Here is a 17,487-nt window from a genome sequence, read left to right as displayed (position 1 = left end):
GTGATCCACCCGTCTCGGCCTCCCAAAGTGCTGGGATTACAGGCTTGAGCCACCGCGCCCGGCCTAAGCTGGCATTTTTTAGTTGAGCTTTCATCCTTGAAGATGACACCAAAAGTTAATGACAAGATAATTTTGTTGCTCATGATAGGCATCCTTTTTTGATCTCCTATTACATATGTGCACAGCACTGTTTGACATCTATTATTTCATTGTAATCCTTACGATAATTCTTTATGATAGGTTTGATGCCCATTTTACAGATGAGGAAGCTGAGGCTTAGCTAAGAAGCTAAGTGACTGGCCCTAAGTCACACAGTAAGTAGCAGAGGCAGTGTTTAAGTCCAGGTCCATCTAATGCTAAAGCCCTGCTGGCTCTTTCCCGTGTACCCTCTGCCTCTCTCCCAGACCCAGTTTTTCAGGAACACATCTCGTATGGATCAGGGTTAAGGCCAGGTTATAGGTACTTTCCTTTTAAATAGTGCTGTCACTGTGCATGTGCTGAAATGTGAAATCCACCACATTTCTGAAGAGCAAAACAAATTCTGTCATGTAATCTCTATCTTGGGTCGTGGGTATATCTGTCCCCTTAGTACCTCGCCTCCCTGGGAATACAGTCCCTTGTTCAACAGAGAGCTTTTGCTGGGAAGACGGCAAACAAGCTGATGGATGCCCTAAAGGACTCCGACCTCCTGCACTGGAAACACAGCCTGTCAGAGCTCATTGATATCAGCATCGCACAGAAAACGGCCATCTGGAGGCTGTATGGCCGCAGGTAGGTCTCCCAAGGCCCTGGGGGTATAAATCCTTTAGAGAGAAGCAGGAGCTAGCAAACTGTTCTGTGAAAGGCCGTACATACAAGATTTACCCGCCTTGGGCAGACGTTGTTCCTGCAGGGGATTAGACAAAATGTTTTATAGTCTAAAACATTTTGTATTTTGCACAGACTGAAAAGTTTTTTCCCATGCATGTTCCTTCTTACTCCTCCCAACCACTCTGTGAGGTAACGGGTGGGTGATCTCCATGCTGGGAGAGTAAACCAAGGTTCACACATCTGATCTACCCGAGATTGCAAACGCAGTTAACAAGTGACAGAGAAAGGACTCAAACCCATGTCATCTGACTCCAAGCACCGGGCTCCTCTGCTCTGTGACAGGAACCTTTCTTCCTGTTCATAGCAGGCATGATCCATGGTTGCTCTAGTTGAGTGTCACCTGAACCCCAAAGCTATTATGTAAAGAAACTTGCTTTTCTGTTAACTGAGGTGTTTTCTGTGGAATATTTTCAGCTTCTTGTGTACTTTCCCATTTAGCCACTTTTAGCCTGGAAGTAAACTTTGTTGCGGGATTTTAATCCTGGAGTTCTGTTGCTACCTCACCCCTCACTTAGACAGTCTGTTTCTAGGAATTCAGTAATGAAAGGAAGTGCCTTTTTTTACCAGTCTTGTTTTTGTATTTCAGATAATTTTTTGGCACGATGTGCTCTGAAACAGCTGCAGACACTGGCCACTGCTTACATTGCCAGAGCAGCCTGTGCCAGGATGGCATCGGGTCTGAATTCACCCGTGAAAACTAATTAACATACTATGACTGCAGGGACCATGGGGTGGGGGCGGGGGGATCTGGGAGCACGCACTCCCAGCTGTGCCCTAACCACTACGTGTCTCCTTGCGCTGCACATCCAGGATGCTTTTCTGCTTTTCTTATCCTGAGGGCAGGGTTGCTGGCACTGGGAGGCAGCTGCTCCCAAGAAAGCCAGAGCCTGTGAGGTGTTTGACTTTACGCCTCCACTCAAGATAGCTGACGGGCATGGCCAAAGGGCAGCCAGGTCTGCTGCTGAAAGGAAATCCTGTTCCCTCTCCCCACCCAGCACCATGGCCCTGCAACAGGCCCAGATGTTGCTGAGCATGAACAGCCTGGAGGCGGTGAATGCGGGCGTGCAGCAGAACAACACGGAGTCCTTTGCTGTCGCACTCTGCCACCTCGCAGAGCTACACGCGGAGCAGGTAGGCAGGTGGCCGGGCCACGTGCTTCTGGGGCAATGGAGGCTCTACCATTTCTCTCCTCTAGTGCTTGAGGAAAGCACTGGACACGTGTTGGACAGGTCTGCTCAACGATGTGGCTGAAAGAGTGAAACCCCACCAGTGGAAGGGGACCAAGTGTGGAGTCTGCAAAGTTGTTTGAATTTGGGGTGTTTTTTTGGCATCAGTGAAGGGAATTCTAAGAGGTCAGCCAGTTTCATGTAACTAAGGAAATAAATAGGATTCTTTGACATTTAAGGTAGTAGAGGTTTGTGTGTTTTAGGAGAGAGGAGAGTATAATAGAAGTATAGCTGAGATCATAATAACTAATGTTGGTTGTAAATTTCTTCTGTGCCAGTCCCTGTGCCTATTTTATGTGTACTGTCTTATAGAATCCACTTCATAGGCTCAGGTTTGTTGTTATCCTTGTTTCACAGAACTAAAGACTGAGGTCGTGGGAGCTAAATCCTGTATCCAACACCCATAAATGTCAGAGACAGGTTTCCAACCCAAACCTGGTTGACTCTAAAAAAGAGCAGTGGGAATGGGACATAATCTTGATGACTTCCAGCCCAAGTAATCTGACGAGATTCTCTTTATATGGGATCAATTAGTGTATCTCTTCTGCTACTGTAGGCTTTATCTTCCCTTTGTTCAAAATGTCTTCTTTCATGGGAAAGAGTCAGGGAAAGCTATTTTATCTAAAGCCCTCCATCTCACTAAACACTGCCGTGGCAATCCAGACGTTTCCTTGATCATATTTTTCTCTTCCTCTTTGTGATACCTGTTACTGTTAGATTGCATCATAATACTCAATATTTCCCAATTGCAGCCTAAAGATTTTTGAGTGATTTCCACTCCTTTCAGAGGTCTAGAAATACTTCCCTATAGCAAACATGTTAGCATTTTACAGTCTCTTACATGGCTGTGTAAACTGAGGGGTGGATGGGCCCTGACTGATGGGTTCCATGGCGCTTTGCCAGCTGGTTTCTTCCCGTGCCTGGGAAGCACCGCCTGTGTTTTCTGAGGTTGAAAGGGCTGGCTGGTTGCCTTCCCCCCGGGAATGTTGCAGGTCTGTCTCTCGCTTGTTTCTTCCCTCTTTGTGGCACTGGCACCTCTTTAACATCACTTCACTTTCTTTCCTGGTGCCATGGATAAGAGGAGCATCTGGTAATGAATGAGTTGGTGAACATATTGAAGTATTTAGGTGTTTTGTTTTTTTTTTTTTTTGAGACAGAGTCTCTTTCTGTCACCCAGGCTGGAGTGCAGTGGCTCAATCTCGGCTCACTGCAAGCTCTGCCTCCCAGGGTCACACCATTCTCCTGCCTCAGCCTCCCAAGTAGCTGGGACTACAGGCACCCATCACCATGCCCATCACCATGCCACCAGCCTATTTTTTTGTATTTTTAGTAGAGACGGGGTTTCACCACATTGGCCAGGATGGTCTCTATCTCTTGACCTCGTGATCCACCCACTTCGGCCTCCCAAAGTGCTGGGATTACAGGCATGAGCCACCATGCCTGGCCAATATTTAGTTTTTTTTGAGACAGAGTCTTGCTCTGTCACCCAGGCTGGAGTGCAGTGGCATGATCTTGGCTCACTGCAACCTCCGCCTCTGGGGTTCAAGCAATTCTCGTTTCTCAGTCTCCCGAATAGCTGGGACTACAGGTGTACACCACTATACCCGGCTAATTTTTGTATTTTTAGTAGAGATGAGATTTCACCATGTTGGCCAGGATAGTCTCAAACTCCTAGCCTCATGTGATCTGCTTCCTCAGCCTCCCAAAGTGCTAGGATTATAGATGTGAGCCACTGTGCCTGGCAAAATTATTATTTTTTACTATTAGAATAGAAAACTACTTTTCAAAAACTTTAGTCTTGGTTCAATTCTTTTTTTTTATTTTTAATTTTAAATTTATTTTTAATTTAATTTTATTTTTTTGAGAGGGAGTCTCACCCTGTCACCTAGGCTGGAGTGCAATGGTGCCATCTCAGCTCATTGCAACCTCCACCTCCTGGGTTCAAGTGATTCTCCTACCTCAGCCTCCCAAGTAGCTAGGATTACAGGTGTGTGTCACTACACCCAGCTAATTTTTGTATTTTTTGTAGAGATGGGTTCTTACCATGTTGGCCAAGCTGGTCTCAAACTCCTGATCTCAAATGATCCATCCACCTCAGCTTCCCAAATTGTTGGGATTACAGGCGTTAGCCACCGTGCCCAGCCAATTTTTAATTTTTTTTGAGACAGGGTCTCACTCTATCACCAGGGCTGGAGTGTAGTGGTGCAATCACAGCAAACTGCAGCCTCAACCTTTTGGGCTCAAGTGATCCTCCCACCTCAGCCTCCTCAGTAGCTGAGACTACAGGAGCATGCGACCACACAGTTAATTAAAATATCTTTTTGTAGAGATGGAATCTCACTATGTTGCCCAGGCTAGTCTCAAACTTCTGGGCTCAAGCAGTCCTCCCACTTCAGCTTCACAGTGTTGGGATTACCACACCCAGTGTATTTTTTATTTTTTTAAGAGATGGAGTCTCACTGTTGCCCAGGATGGAGTGCAGTGGCACAATCAGAGCTCACAGCAGCCTTGAACTCCACCTCAACCTGCCCAGTAGCTGGGACTATAGGTGCACACCACCTCACCCAGCTAATTATTTTAATTCTTGTTTCTTAGAGATGGAATCTTTCTGTGTTGTGTTGCCCAGGCTGGCCTTGAACTCCTGGCCTCAAGTGATCCTCCTGCCTTGGCCTCCCAAAGTGTTAGAATTACAGGTGTGAGTCACAGTGCCTTGTGGCTCAATTCTTTAGCTTTGTAACTTTGTCCAAGGCCATTTGTTAGAATTTTGTGTTTTTTTCCTGGGAGTAAGACCCTAAAAAGTAACCATGCTCTTTGGGTCTCTATTAGTAATGCCATCTGCATCCCCCTTTCACCTCTGGGCTTATGTGAAAAACCTGCTGATCCAATCATTGTTTGGCTTCAACAGCCAGGGTGTGTTAGGAAGCCTTTTAGTACACAACTAGAAGGTAGCTGCCTTTTTGTTTTAAGTCAGTCCTTTACCCTTTTCTTCATCTTGCCTTAGATCTTTCTAGTTTTAGAACATCAGCCATGTGGATATATATACTTACTGGGCTGATGACTGTCACATTTTTAATTAGACAAGTTAGACTCGCACCTGTGAAATTAAGTTTGGCCAGCTGCAGAGAAGGCAACTTTTTTTTTTTTTTTTTTTTTTTTTTTTGAGACAGAGTCTCGCTCTGTCGCCCAGGCTGGAGTGCTGTGGCCGGATCTCAGCTCACTACAAGCTCCGCCTCCCGGGTTCCCACCATTCTCCTGCCTCAGCCTCCCGAGTAGCTGGGACTACAGGCGCCCGCCACCTCGCCCGGCTAGTTTTTTGTATTTTTTAGTAGAGACGGGGTTTCACCGTGTTAGCCAGGATGGTCTCGATCTCCTGACCTCGTGATCCGCCCGTCTCGGCCTCCCAAAGTGCTGGGATTACAGGCTTGAGCCACCGCGCCGGCCGAGAAGGCAACTTTATCATGAGTCTCCAGTTACTCTTTTATTTCTTTTGTATCTGCTTCTGAAACTTTCCTCCAAGTCAATTTCATGGTGCACTTTGTTTTGTGGTATGGGAGTAATTGGGGTTTTGGTAAGCCTATAAATAAGTTATGGAGCTCAGAACTGCTTTCTGAGCTTCCTCTTGCAACCCAGAGAAGTAGAGTGAATTCTTTCTCTAACATAACCATTCTCCTTTTCTCTTTCTGTGTAATTCTAGCTCATCTTACATCATTCCTCTCTCAGTCTCAGGAATTGTAGGCCACAATGGGAATGTTTTTGGGGGATACTGCAGGATCTGTATCCCCATGCCCGACTCTGTGTGGCAGTCATGAAAATAATTGGTGAGACTGGCCAGTTAAAATCACAGGAATAATGATCTTTTGTTGTAATTCAATGTAATTTCTGCTTATTCACTTCAAATAAAAGTCCACTTGTGGCCTGAGCTTCTATGTAGACAAAAAGAGCATTACCTCATGAAAGGATTGAGACAAATTGAAAAGATTTCAGGATCAATAAGATAAACCTCCCAGCTGGGCGCTGTTTATCTTTATACTTGTAATCCCAGCACTTTGGGAGGCTGAAGCAGGCAAATCACTTGAGCTCAGGAGTTTGAGACCAGCCTATGCAACATGGCGAAACCCCGTATCTACAAAATATACAAAAATTAGCTGGATGTGGTGTGTGGTGGCGCACGGCTGTAGTTCCAGCTACTAGGGAGGCTGAGGTGGGAGGATTACTTGAGCCTAGGAGGCAGAGGTTGCAATGAGCTGAGATTGCATCACTACACTCCAGCCTGGGCAGTAGAGCAAAACCTTGTCTCAAAAAAAAAAAAAAAAAAAAAAAAGATAAACATCCCAACAATATAAGAGTATTAAAAAAGTGATGAATGTATATTCACAGAAAAAGCATGGCCCAAAAACATGAAAACATTTCAATCTAGTCGTTGAAATTAAATTTAAAGCAGTTAAGGTACTACTTTCACCAATTATATAAGCAAAGATACTTCAGTATTAGGGGAAGAAAAGCACATAGAGTTTTGGTATGAAAGTACTTGGTACATTTCTATAGGGTAATTTAGTAATATATCTCAAGGAACTTAAAAGTGCCTGTCATTTCTACTTCTAAGGTTTTTTGTTTGTTTGTTTGTTGTTGTTTTGTTTTTGAGATAGAGTTTCGCTCTGGGGCCAAGGCTAGAGTGCAGTGGCGTGATCTCGGCTCACTGCAACCTCTGCCTCCTGGGTTCAAGCAATTCTCCTGCCTTTGCATCCTGAGTAGCTGGGATTACAGGCGCATGCCACCACGCCTGACTAGTTTTTTTGTACTTTTAGTAGAGACGAGGTTTCACCATGTTGGCCAGGCTGGTCTCAAACTCCTGGCCTCAAGTGATCTGCCCTCCTTGGCCTCCCAGAGTGCTGGGATTATAGGCGTGACCACTGCATCCAGCCTATTTCTAAGGTTTTATGCTAAGGAAATAATTGGACAAGTATGCAAAGCTGTGTGCACCAAGATATTCATTGTAGCATTTTTTAAATGGAAAATATTAGAAATAACCAAAATATCAAAAACTAGGAGATTATTTTCATGTACCATAATTGATTTACCCGATAAAATACTATGATGATACAGATCTGTATTTATTGACATTGAAAGATTTATTCATTCAACAAATATTCATTGGATGCCTACCATGTGGTAAACAGTGTTATAAGTAATTTATAAAAATATATGTAAGCCGGGCGTGGTGGCTCATGCCTGTAATCCCAGCATTTTGTGAGGCTGAGGTGGGGAGATCACCTGAGGTCAGGAGTTCGAGACCAGACTGGCCAACATGATGAAACCCTGTCTCTACTAAAAATATAAAAATTAGCTGGGTGTGGTGGTGTATGCCTGTAATCCCAGCTACTCGGGAGGCTGGAGCAGGATAATTGCTTGAACTTGGGAGGTGGAGGTTGCAGTGAACTGAGACCGCACCACTGCACTCCAGCCTGGGTGAGACAGTGAGACTCTGTCTCAAAAAATATATATATAATTATTTTTGGAATAATTATATATTTTCAGTTTATGTGCATAAAAGAAGCATGGGAGATATGCCACAACATTAATTGTGATTATCTTTTCTGAGATTAAAAGTAATTTGTCACCAGGTGTGGTGGCTCAAGCCTGTAATCCCAGCACTTTGGGAGGCCGAGGTGGGCAGATTACGAGATCGGGAGTTTGAGATCAGCCTGACCAACATGGTGAAATCCTGTCTCTACTAAAAATACAAAAATTAGCTGGGCATGGTGGCGCGTGCCTGTAGTCCCAGCTACTTGGGAGGCTGAGGCAGGAGAATTGCTTGAACCTGGGAGGCAGAGGTTGCAGTGAGCCGAGATCTCGCCATTGCACTCCAGCCTAGGCGACAGAGTGAGACTGTCTCAAAAAAAAAAAACCAAAACAAACAATAAAAACAACAACAACAAAAAAAACCCAAAAGTAATTTGTCAGCTGGGCACATTGGCTCATGCCTGTAATCCCAGCACTTGAGGAGGCTGAGGTGGGTGGATTGCTTGAGGCCGGGAGTTTGAGACCAGCCTGGCCAAACATGGCAAAACCCTGCCTCTACTAAAAGTGCAAAAATTAGCTGAGTATGATGGCACATGCCTGTATTTGTAGCTATTTGGGAGGTGGGGGCTAAGGCATCAGAATTGCTAGAACCCAGGAGGAGGAGGTTGCAGTGAGTCAAGCTCACGCCACTGCACTCCAGCCTGGATGACAGAGCAAGATTCTGTCTCAAAAAAAAAAAAAAAAAAAAAGTATTTTGTGTAGCCAGGTGTGGTGGCATGCACCTGTATTCCCTGCTACTCGGGAGGCTGAGATGAGAGGATTGATTGAGCCTAGGAATTTGAGGCTGCAGTGAGCTGAGATCAAGCCATTGCACTCCGGACTGGGAAACAGCAAGACCTGTCTCAAAAAAAAAAAGAAAAGAAAAGAAAAGAAAAAAGTAATTTGTCTGTTCTTGTTTACATGTATTTTGTAAGTGTTTTCCTAGAATGGATGTCTTATGTGTGTAATTTAAAAAAAATTTTTTTTTTTGAGATGGAGTTTCGCTCTTGTTGCCTAGGCTAGAGTGCAATGGCACGATCTTGGTGCACTGCAACCTCTGCCTCCCGGGTTCAAGCGATTCTCCTGCCTCAGCCTCCCAAGTAGCTGGGACTACAGGCATGAGCCACCATGCCCAGATAATTTTGTATTATCAGTAGAGACGGGATTTCTCCATGTTGGTCAGGCTGGTCTTGAACTCCCGACCTCAGGGGATCCACCCGTCTTGGCCTCCCAAAGTGCTGGGATTACAGGTGTGAGCCACCGCGCCTGGCCTTGAAATTTTTTAAAAAATAAAATGTATTAGTCTTTTAAAAATGGCCCTTAGAAATTTGAGTCTCTGGCCGGACACAGTGGCTCACGCCTGTAATTCCAGCACTTTGAGAGGCCGAGGCGGGCGGATCACGAGGTCAGGAGATTGAGACCATCCTGGGTAACACAGTGAAACCCCGTCTCTACTAAAAATACAAAAAAATTAACCGGGCATGGTGACGGGCGCCTGTGGTCCCAGCTACTGGGGAGGCTGAGACAAGAGAATGGCATGAACCCGGGAGGCGGAGCTTGCAGTGAGCCAAGATGGTGCCACTGCACCCCAGCCTGGGCAGCAGAGCGAGACTCTCTCTCAAAAAAAAAAAAAAAAAAAGAAAGAAATTTGAGTCTCTGACCAGTCTCTCTCAGGGTGCTGCACCAAGAACAGGTGAATCTGTCACCGTCTGTGCATGGTGCAGCAGGTGTGGCTTCAACACAGGTTATGCTGATCAAATGGTGTCTTTCTACTTTAGGGCTGTTTTGCTGCAGCTTCTGAAGTGTTAAAGCACTTGAAGGAACGATTTCCGCCTAATAGTCAGCACGCCCAGGTAATCTGCCTTTTGCATGGTATTAGATTTATTTCTGATAATAATAGCTTTTATTATAATATAAAGTGGGATATAATCTCCCCTCAGAAAAATAATATTGAGCTAAAAAGGAACTTGTCAAAGGATGTTTACAAGTATGATATTACTTATACAAAGTTTAAAAACACAGGCTTACACTCTATGTTGTTTAAAGACAAGTGTATATGTTGTAAAAGTATAAAAAACATTAGGCCGGGCGCGGTGGCTCACGCCTGTAATCCCAGCACTTTGGGAGGCCGAGGCGGGCGGATCACAAGGTCAGGAGATCGAGACCACGGTGAAACCCCGTTTCTACTAAAAATACAAAAAATTAGCCGGCCGCGGTGGCGGGCGCCTGTAGTCCCAGCTACTCAGGAGGCTGAGGCAGGAGAATGGCGTGAACCCGGGAGGCGGAGCTTGCAGTGAGCCGAGATTGCGCCACTGCACTCCAGCCTGGGCGACAGAGCGAGACTCTGTCTCAAAAAAAAAAAAAAAAAAAAAAAAGTATAAAAAACATGAATAAGAATGATAAATACCAAATTGAGTGCCTACTTTGAAAAAAGAAAGGGAAGTAGAATTTGCAAAGGACTTCATCGGTATCTAATAGTATATAAAGCAGATAAAGCAAAATGTGAGTTGACAAAGTTGATGGTTGGCACACATCTATCTACTGTTTTATTCTCTGTGCTTTTTCACATACTTGAGATATTTTTAAAAAATTTTAAATACCCCCAAAAAAGAATGTGAGTGAATTATTGTAAGGGTATTTGCTAAGCAATCCAAAATATTTTTATATACTCATTGAGTAAGATAAACATTTGCCATTTTGTACTTAATTGTGTTTTTTTTTTTCTTACTAGTTATGGATGCTATGTGATCAAAAAATACAGTTTGACAGAGCAATGAATGATGGCAAATATCATTTGGCTGATTCACTTGTTACAGGAATCACAGCTCTCAATAGCATAGAGGGTGTTTATAGGTAAGAAACCTTGAAAATCTAATCCCAGAATAAAATAATTGGTAAATGGTTTTGTTTTTGTTTTATATGTGCATTAACTTATTTTAGCTTAGAAAAAAACTTTTTTTCCTATTTATTACTGGGAATGAGAAAATACAGATAAGCAGCTGGGCGTGGTGGCTCACACCTGTAATTCCAGAACTTTGGGAGGCTGAGGTGGGCGCATCACTTGAGGTCAGGAGTTTGCGACCAGCCTGGCCAACATGGTGAAACCCTGTCTCTACTAAAAATACAAAAAATTAGCGAAGTGTGGTAGGCACCTGTAATCCCAGCTACTTGGGAGGCTGAGGGAGGATAATTGCTTGAATCCACAAGGCGGAGGTTGCAGTGAATCAAGATCGCATCACTGCACTCCAGCCTGGGCAACAGAGTGAGACTCTGTCTCCATAAAAAAAAAAAAAGAAAAAAGAAAATACAGACAAGTAAAATTAAGAAAATAAGTATCTCCCAGAGATAATCATTAACATGCTGTTATCTATAATTCCAGAATTTTTCCTGCCTGCATATATGTATGTGTGTATACACAGCATGCTCACATACATGCTTACACACACATTCATACACGCATACACTTTATTCTTTCAACAAAAATTAAATCAGGCACAGTTTTTCCCCTTGGGAGGTTTATAGTCTAATTGAATAAATAGCGATTCTTACCCTCAAAGTGACTAGTTAAAATATTTGTGTTCATTTTGATTCTGTTTCAGGAAAGCGGTTGTATTACAAGCTCAGAACCAAATGTCAGAGGCACATAAGCTTTTACAAAAATTGTTGGTTCATTGTCAGAAACTGAAGAACACAGAAATGGTGATCAGGTAAGGGGTCTCTTGTGCATCTCACGGAGACATGGTGGTGGATCTTCTCATCCTGTGTTTTCCTCTTTACGGTCAGTGTCCTACTGTCCGTGGCAGAGCTGTACTGGCGATCTTCCTCCCCTACCATCGCGCTGCCCATGCTCCTGCAGGCCTTGGCCCTCTCCAAGGAGTACCGGTTACAATACTTGGCCTCTGAAACGGTGCTGAACTTGGCTTTTGCGCAGGTAAGCCGATCTCTGTTTTTATAGCACATATTTGTGCTCAGGAGCTGGTGAGTCTGTGACTACTTTTGAGTATTGAAAGGATAATAATGAGTTTTCATTTGTTCATATTGAAGTCTGGAAAGGTAGTCTTCATGTGCTAGCCCTCCAAAGAAGCCTGTGGAGGTGTGAATGTGGTGGCAAACTGACACCTTCCAGTGGCGCTGGCTTTCCTGAGCTGTGTATTCAGTAAGGGGGACTTGCCTCTTTAGTGAGAACACCTGCCTCATATTAATGATTAGCTGACACAGAGTGATGCTTGATTTAGCAACAAGGGGGAGTGAATAAAGAAATGAGGAACACGGATGTTCATTGAAAACTTTTGGAAATCAAATTGTATTTTATGTTTGTTTTCTTTCTCCCTTAGTAAAGGCCACGAAGGAATTGACTCTTCATTTTCATCTATATTCCCTGGTACCTTATAGGCCCTACACATAGAAGGCTTTCAATAAATATTAATCAATGAATGAGTGAAGGTCAAACTCTTGCAAGAATTTATTAATTAAAGGGGAGGTCTCCAAACTGGCTGTACATTAGAATTATTGTGGAGATTTAAAAAATATCTTCATACCTGAGGACTTGCCTCAGACCTACGGAGTCAGAATCTCTAGGGGTGGAGCTAAGGAATCTGTTTCTTACCGCCTTCCTTAGTGATTCTTTTTTTGTTTTTTTCTTGAGATAAAATGTACATGGCCAGGCGTGGTGGCTCACGCCTGTAATCCCAGCACTGTGGGAGGCCGAGGCGGGCAGGTCACAAGGTCAGGAGTTCGAGACTGGCCTGGCCAGCATGGTGAAACCCCATCTCTACTAAAAATACAAAAATTGGCCGGGCGCGGTGGCTCAAGCCTGTAATCCCAGCACTGTGGGAGGCCGAGGCGGGCAGATCACGAGGTCAGGAGATCGAGACCATCCTGGCTAACACGGTGAAACCCCGTCTCTACTAAAAAAAATACAAAAAACTAGCCGGGCGAGGTGGCGGGCGCCTGTAGTCCCAGCTATTCAGGAGGCTGAGGCAGGAGAATGGCGTAAACCCGGGAGGTGGAGCTTGCAGTGAGCTGAGATCCGGCCACTGCACTCCAGCCCGGGCGACAGAGCGAGACTCCGTCTCAAAAAAAAAAAAAAAAATACAAAAATTAGCCAGGCATGGTGGCGCATGCCTGTAATCCCAGCCACTCAGGAGGCTGAGGCAGGAGAAGGCAGGAGAATCACTTGACCCTGGGAGGCGGAGGTTGCAATGAGCTGGGATCGTGCCACTGTACTCCAGCCTGGGCAACAGAGTGAGACTCCGTCTCCAAAAAAAAAAGTACATAATATGAGATTTACCATTTTAACCATTTTAAAGTGTACATTTCAGTGGTTTTGAGAATATTGACAACGTTGTGCAACCATAACTGCTGTCTAATTTCAGACTATTTTCATTACACAAAAAAGGAAACTGTACCCATGAAGCAGGCCTTCCCCAGTCCTCCCTTCCCCTGGCCTCTGGTGATCTCTAACTGCTTTCTGTCTCTGTGAGTTTGCCTCTGCTGAACAATTTGCATAATCAGGCTCATATAAATGTGGCTTTTTTTGATTGGCTTCTTTTACTTAGCTTGATGTTTTCAGGTTTTATCCGTGTAGTAATAGGTATCAGTGCTTCATTCTTTTTCATGGCTGAATAATATTTCACTGTATGGTTAGATCACATTTTGCTTATCCATTCATCAGCTGATGGACATTTGGGTCTTTTCCACCTTTTGGCTATTATAAATAGCGGCTCTTACCATTTCTGTACAAGTTTTTGTTTGAATACCTGTTTTCATTTGATGCCTATGAATGGAATTGCTGAGTCATGATAATTTTGTGTTTAACTTCTTAAGGAAATGCCACAGTGGCTGTACCATTTTCTTTCAACCAGCAATGTGTAAGGGTTCCAATATCTCCACAATCTTGCCAACCCTTGTTATTTTCCATTTTTTATTATTATATCCTTCTTAGTGGGTATGAATTGGTGTCTCATTGTGGTTTTAATATGCATTTCTCTAATGACTAATGATGTTGAGTATCTTTTCATGTGCTTATTGACCATTTGCATATGTTCTTTGGAGAAACGTCTATTCAGATCCTTTGCCTGTTTTCTGAGTTGTCTTTTTGATGTTCACTTGTAAAAATTATTTATATATTGTGGATACTAGACCCTTATCAGATATATAATTTGCAAATATTTTCTCCTATTCTGTGTTTGGTCTTTTCACTTTCTTGATAGTGTCTTTTGATATACAAAAGTTTAAAGTTTTTATGAAGTCCAACTTATTTTTATTTTGTTGCTTATGCTTTTGGTATCATATCCAATATACTGACAAATCTAATGTCATGAAGATTTTCTTCTATGTTTTCTTCTAACAGTATTATAGTTTTAATGCTTATGTTTAAATCTGAATAATTTTGAGTTTATATATACTATGAGATAGGGCTCCACTCTTACTCTGCTGCATGCAGATATAGGTTATTCTGGCACCATTTGTTGAAGACTTTTCTTTCCCCATTTAATGGTTTTGGCACCCCGGTTAGAAACCAATTGATCAAATAAAAAAAATTGATTGTAAATATATAGATTTATTTCTGGACTCTGAATTCTATTCCCTTGATCTATATGTTATCCTTATGCCAGTACCACATTGTTTTGATTACTATAGCTTTGTACTAAGTTTTGAAATTAGGAGGTGGGAGTCTTCTTTGTTCTTTTTCAGGATTGTTTTCGCTATTCAGCATCCCTTGCAATTATATGTTGATTTTAGAATTAGCTTGTTCATTTCTGCAAAAACAGTAGTTGTAATTTTGATAGGGATTGTATTTGAATCTGTAGGTCAGTTTGGAGAATATTGCCATCTTAATACTATTGTCTTCCAACCCATGAACACAGGGTGTCTTTCCATTTACTTGGATCTTTAATTTACTTCAACAATGTTTTGTAGCTTTCTGTGTATAAGTCTTTCACTTCCTTGGTTAAATTTATTCCTAAGTATTTTATTCTTTCTGATGGTAATTTAAATGAAATGTTTTTAAAAATTTATTTTTGGATTGCTCATTGTTAGTGTATATTGATCTTATATCCTGTAACTTTGCCAAACTTATTACCAGTAACAGGTTTTGGAGATTTTTTATGGTTTTGTATGTATAAGATCATGTCATCTGCAAATAGAGATAGTTTTACCTCATCCATTCCCACTTAGATGCCTTTATTTCTTTTTCTTGCTTAAATGCTTTGAGTAAAACTTCCAATATATGTTGAATAAATGTGGCAAGAGTGTGTGTCTTGGCTGGACTCACTGTCTCACACCTATAATCCCAGCACTTTGAGAGGCCGAGGCAGATTACTTAAGGCCAGGAGTTCGAGACCAGCCTGGACAACATGGTGAAACCTCGTCTCTACTAAAAATAGAAAAATTAGCTGGGTGTGGTGGTGGTGCATGCCTGTAATCCCAGCTACTAGGTAGGCTGAGGACTGAGAATTGCTTGAACCCAGGAGGTGGAGGTTGCAGTGAACTGAGATCATGCCACTGCACTACAGATTGGGCAATAGCGAGACTCCGTCTCAAAAAAAAAAAAAAAAAAGGCATGTTCTTATTTTGTTACTGTAGGGGGAAAGCTTTCAGTCTTTCATCATCAAATGTCATGCTAGCTGTGGGTTTTTTGTAGAGGTTGAGGAAGTTCCCTCTACTCCTAGTTTATTTTTTTTTTCATGAAAAGGTATTAGATTTTGTCAAGTGTTTTTTCTGCATTGATTGATTTGATCATATTTTTTTGTGTGTGTTTGTTTTTGAGACAGGGTGTCTCTCTGTTGCCCAGGCTGGAGTGCAGTGGCGCAATCTTAGTTCACTGCAACTTCTGTCTCCCAGGTTCAAACAATTCTTGTGCCTTAGCCTCCCAAGTAGCTGGGATCACAGGTGTGCACCACCACGCCCTGCTAATTTTTGTATTTTAGTAGAGACAGAGTTTTGGCACGTTGGCCAGGCTGGTCTCGAACTCCTGGCCTTGTGATCCACCCGCCTCTGCCTCCCAAGGTGCTGGGATTGCAGGTGTGAGCCACAGTGCCCAGCCCGATTTTTTCTTTCACTTTATTTATATGTTATATTTGTGGATTGAATTACCTTGCATTCCTGGAATAAATTTCACATGATCAAAGTGTATGATCTTTTTAACATGCTGTTGGATTTGGTTTGCAAGTATTTTGTTGATAATTTTTGCATCTGTATTCATAAGGGATGTTGATTGATCTGTAGTTTTCTTGTGATATCTTCCTTTGGCTTTAGTATTAGGGTAATAGTGGCCCCACAAAATGGGTAAGGAAGTATTCTCTCCTCTCCTTTTTTTGGGAAGAATTTGAGGATTGGTGTTAATTCTTTAAAAGTTTGGTAAAATTCACCAGTGAAGCAGTCTGGCCCTGGGCTTTTCTTTGTTGGAAGTTTTTTGGTTACTAATTCAGTCTCTTTAGTTGTTATAGGTCTATTCGGATTTCCTGTTTCTTCTTGAGTCCATTTTAGTAGTTTGGTCTTTCTAGAAATTTGTTCATTTTATGTAGTTTATCTAATTTCTTGCATAGAATTGTTCATGGTATTCTTGTATAATCCATTTGACTTTTGTAAGGTTGTTAGTAAAGTCCACACTGTTGTCCCCGACTTCAGTCATTTGAGTCTTCTCTCTTTTTTTTCTTGGTCAGTCTAACAGTTTGTCAATTTTGTTGATCTCTTCAAAGAACCAACTTTTAGTTTTATTGATTCTCTCTGTTGTTCTCTTAGTCTCCATTTTGTTTATCTTCACTTTAATCCTTATTTTTTCCTTGGTTCTGTTAGTTAGCTTTAAGTCTAGTTTGCTTTTCATTTTCCAGTTTCTTTCTTCCTTTCTTTTTTTTTTTTTTTGAGATGGAATTTAGCTCTTGTCACCCAGGCTGGAGTGCAATGGTGCAATCTTGGCTCACTACAACCTCTGCCTCCCAGATTCAAGCAATTCTCCTACCTCAGCCTCCCGAGTAGCTGGGATCACAGGCGCATGACACTACGCCCGGGTCATTTTTATAATTTTAATAGAGACGGGGTTTCTCCATGTTGGCCAGGCTGGCCTTGAACTCCTAACCTTAGGTGATTCACCCGCCTTGGCTCCCAACATGCTGGGATTACAGGCGTGAACCACTGCGCCTGGCCTCTTTTTCTAGTTTCTTAAGGTGGAAGATTCACTTATTGATTTGAGATTTTCCTTCTTTTATAATATAGGCCTTTACAGTTACACATTTTCTTGAGAACTATATTTCATAAGTTTTTACTTTATCCCACAAATTTCATAAATTGGAGTCTGTGATTTTTTTTTTTTTTTTTTTTTGGACTCAGAGGCTTGCTCTGTCATCCAGGCTGGAGTGCAGTGGCTCACTGCAACCTCTGCCTGCTGAGTTCAAGCGATTCTCCTGCCTCAGCCTCCCAGGTAGCTGGGATTACAGACACGTGCCACCATACTCAGGTAATTTTTTCTTTTTTTTGAGACGGAGTCTGTCTCTGTCGCCCAGGCTGGAGTGCAGTGGTGCCATGTCAGCTCACTGCATCCTCCGCCTCCTGGGTTCAAGTGATTCTTCTGCCTCAGCCTCCCTAGTAGCTGGAACTACAGGCATATGCTACCACACCTGGCTAGTTTTTTTTTTTTTTTTTGTATTTTTAGTAGAGATGGGGTGTCATCGTGTTAGCCAGGATGGTCTCAATTTCCTGACCTCGTGATCCGCCTGCCTTGGCCTCCCAAAGTGCTGGGATTACAGGTGTTGAGCCGCTGTGCCTGGCTACCTGGGTAATTTTTGTATTTTTAGTAGAGATGGGGTTTCATCATGTTGGCCAGGCTGATCTT

The 17,487-nt window shown here is 42.8% G+C and overlaps 1 protein-coding gene across 24 annotated transcripts in view; it reads left to right on the top strand.

Moving 5' to 3' along the window:
- Positions 1–17,487, top strand: part of ANAPC5 (anaphase promoting complex subunit 5) — a 98,911-nt gene that overhangs the window by 76,474 nt on the left and 4,950 nt on the right. For 12 of the 24 annotated variants that reach the window (XM_065524944.1, XM_074008117.1, XM_074008124.1 and 9 more), the window contains 6 exons: positions 590–771; positions 1,866–2,001; positions 9,434–9,508; positions 10,387–10,508; positions 11,255–11,362; positions 11,439–11,586. In XM_065524944.1, coding sequence (XP_065381016.1) covers positions 590–771; positions 1,866–2,001; positions 9,434–9,508; positions 10,387–10,508; positions 11,255–11,362; positions 11,439–11,586 — 771 coding nt within the window. The remainder of the gene's footprint in view (positions 1–589; positions 772–1,865; positions 2,002–9,433; positions 9,509–10,386; positions 10,509–11,254; positions 11,363–11,438; positions 11,587–17,487) is intronic. The other 12 variants (XM_074008115.1, XM_074008131.1, XM_074008123.1 and 9 more) reach the window with 2 other exon arrangements.

The sequence above is a fragment of the Macaca fascicularis genome, chromosome 11, assembly GCF_037993035.2.
Source record: "Macaca fascicularis isolate 582-1 chromosome 11, T2T-MFA8v1.1".
In the NCBI taxonomy this organism is placed as follows: domain Eukaryota; kingdom Metazoa; phylum Chordata; class Mammalia; order Primates; family Cercopithecidae; genus Macaca; species Macaca fascicularis.
The sequence above is the reverse complement of the archived record's forward strand: the minus strand, read 5'-3'. Positions and strand labels throughout refer to the sequence as shown.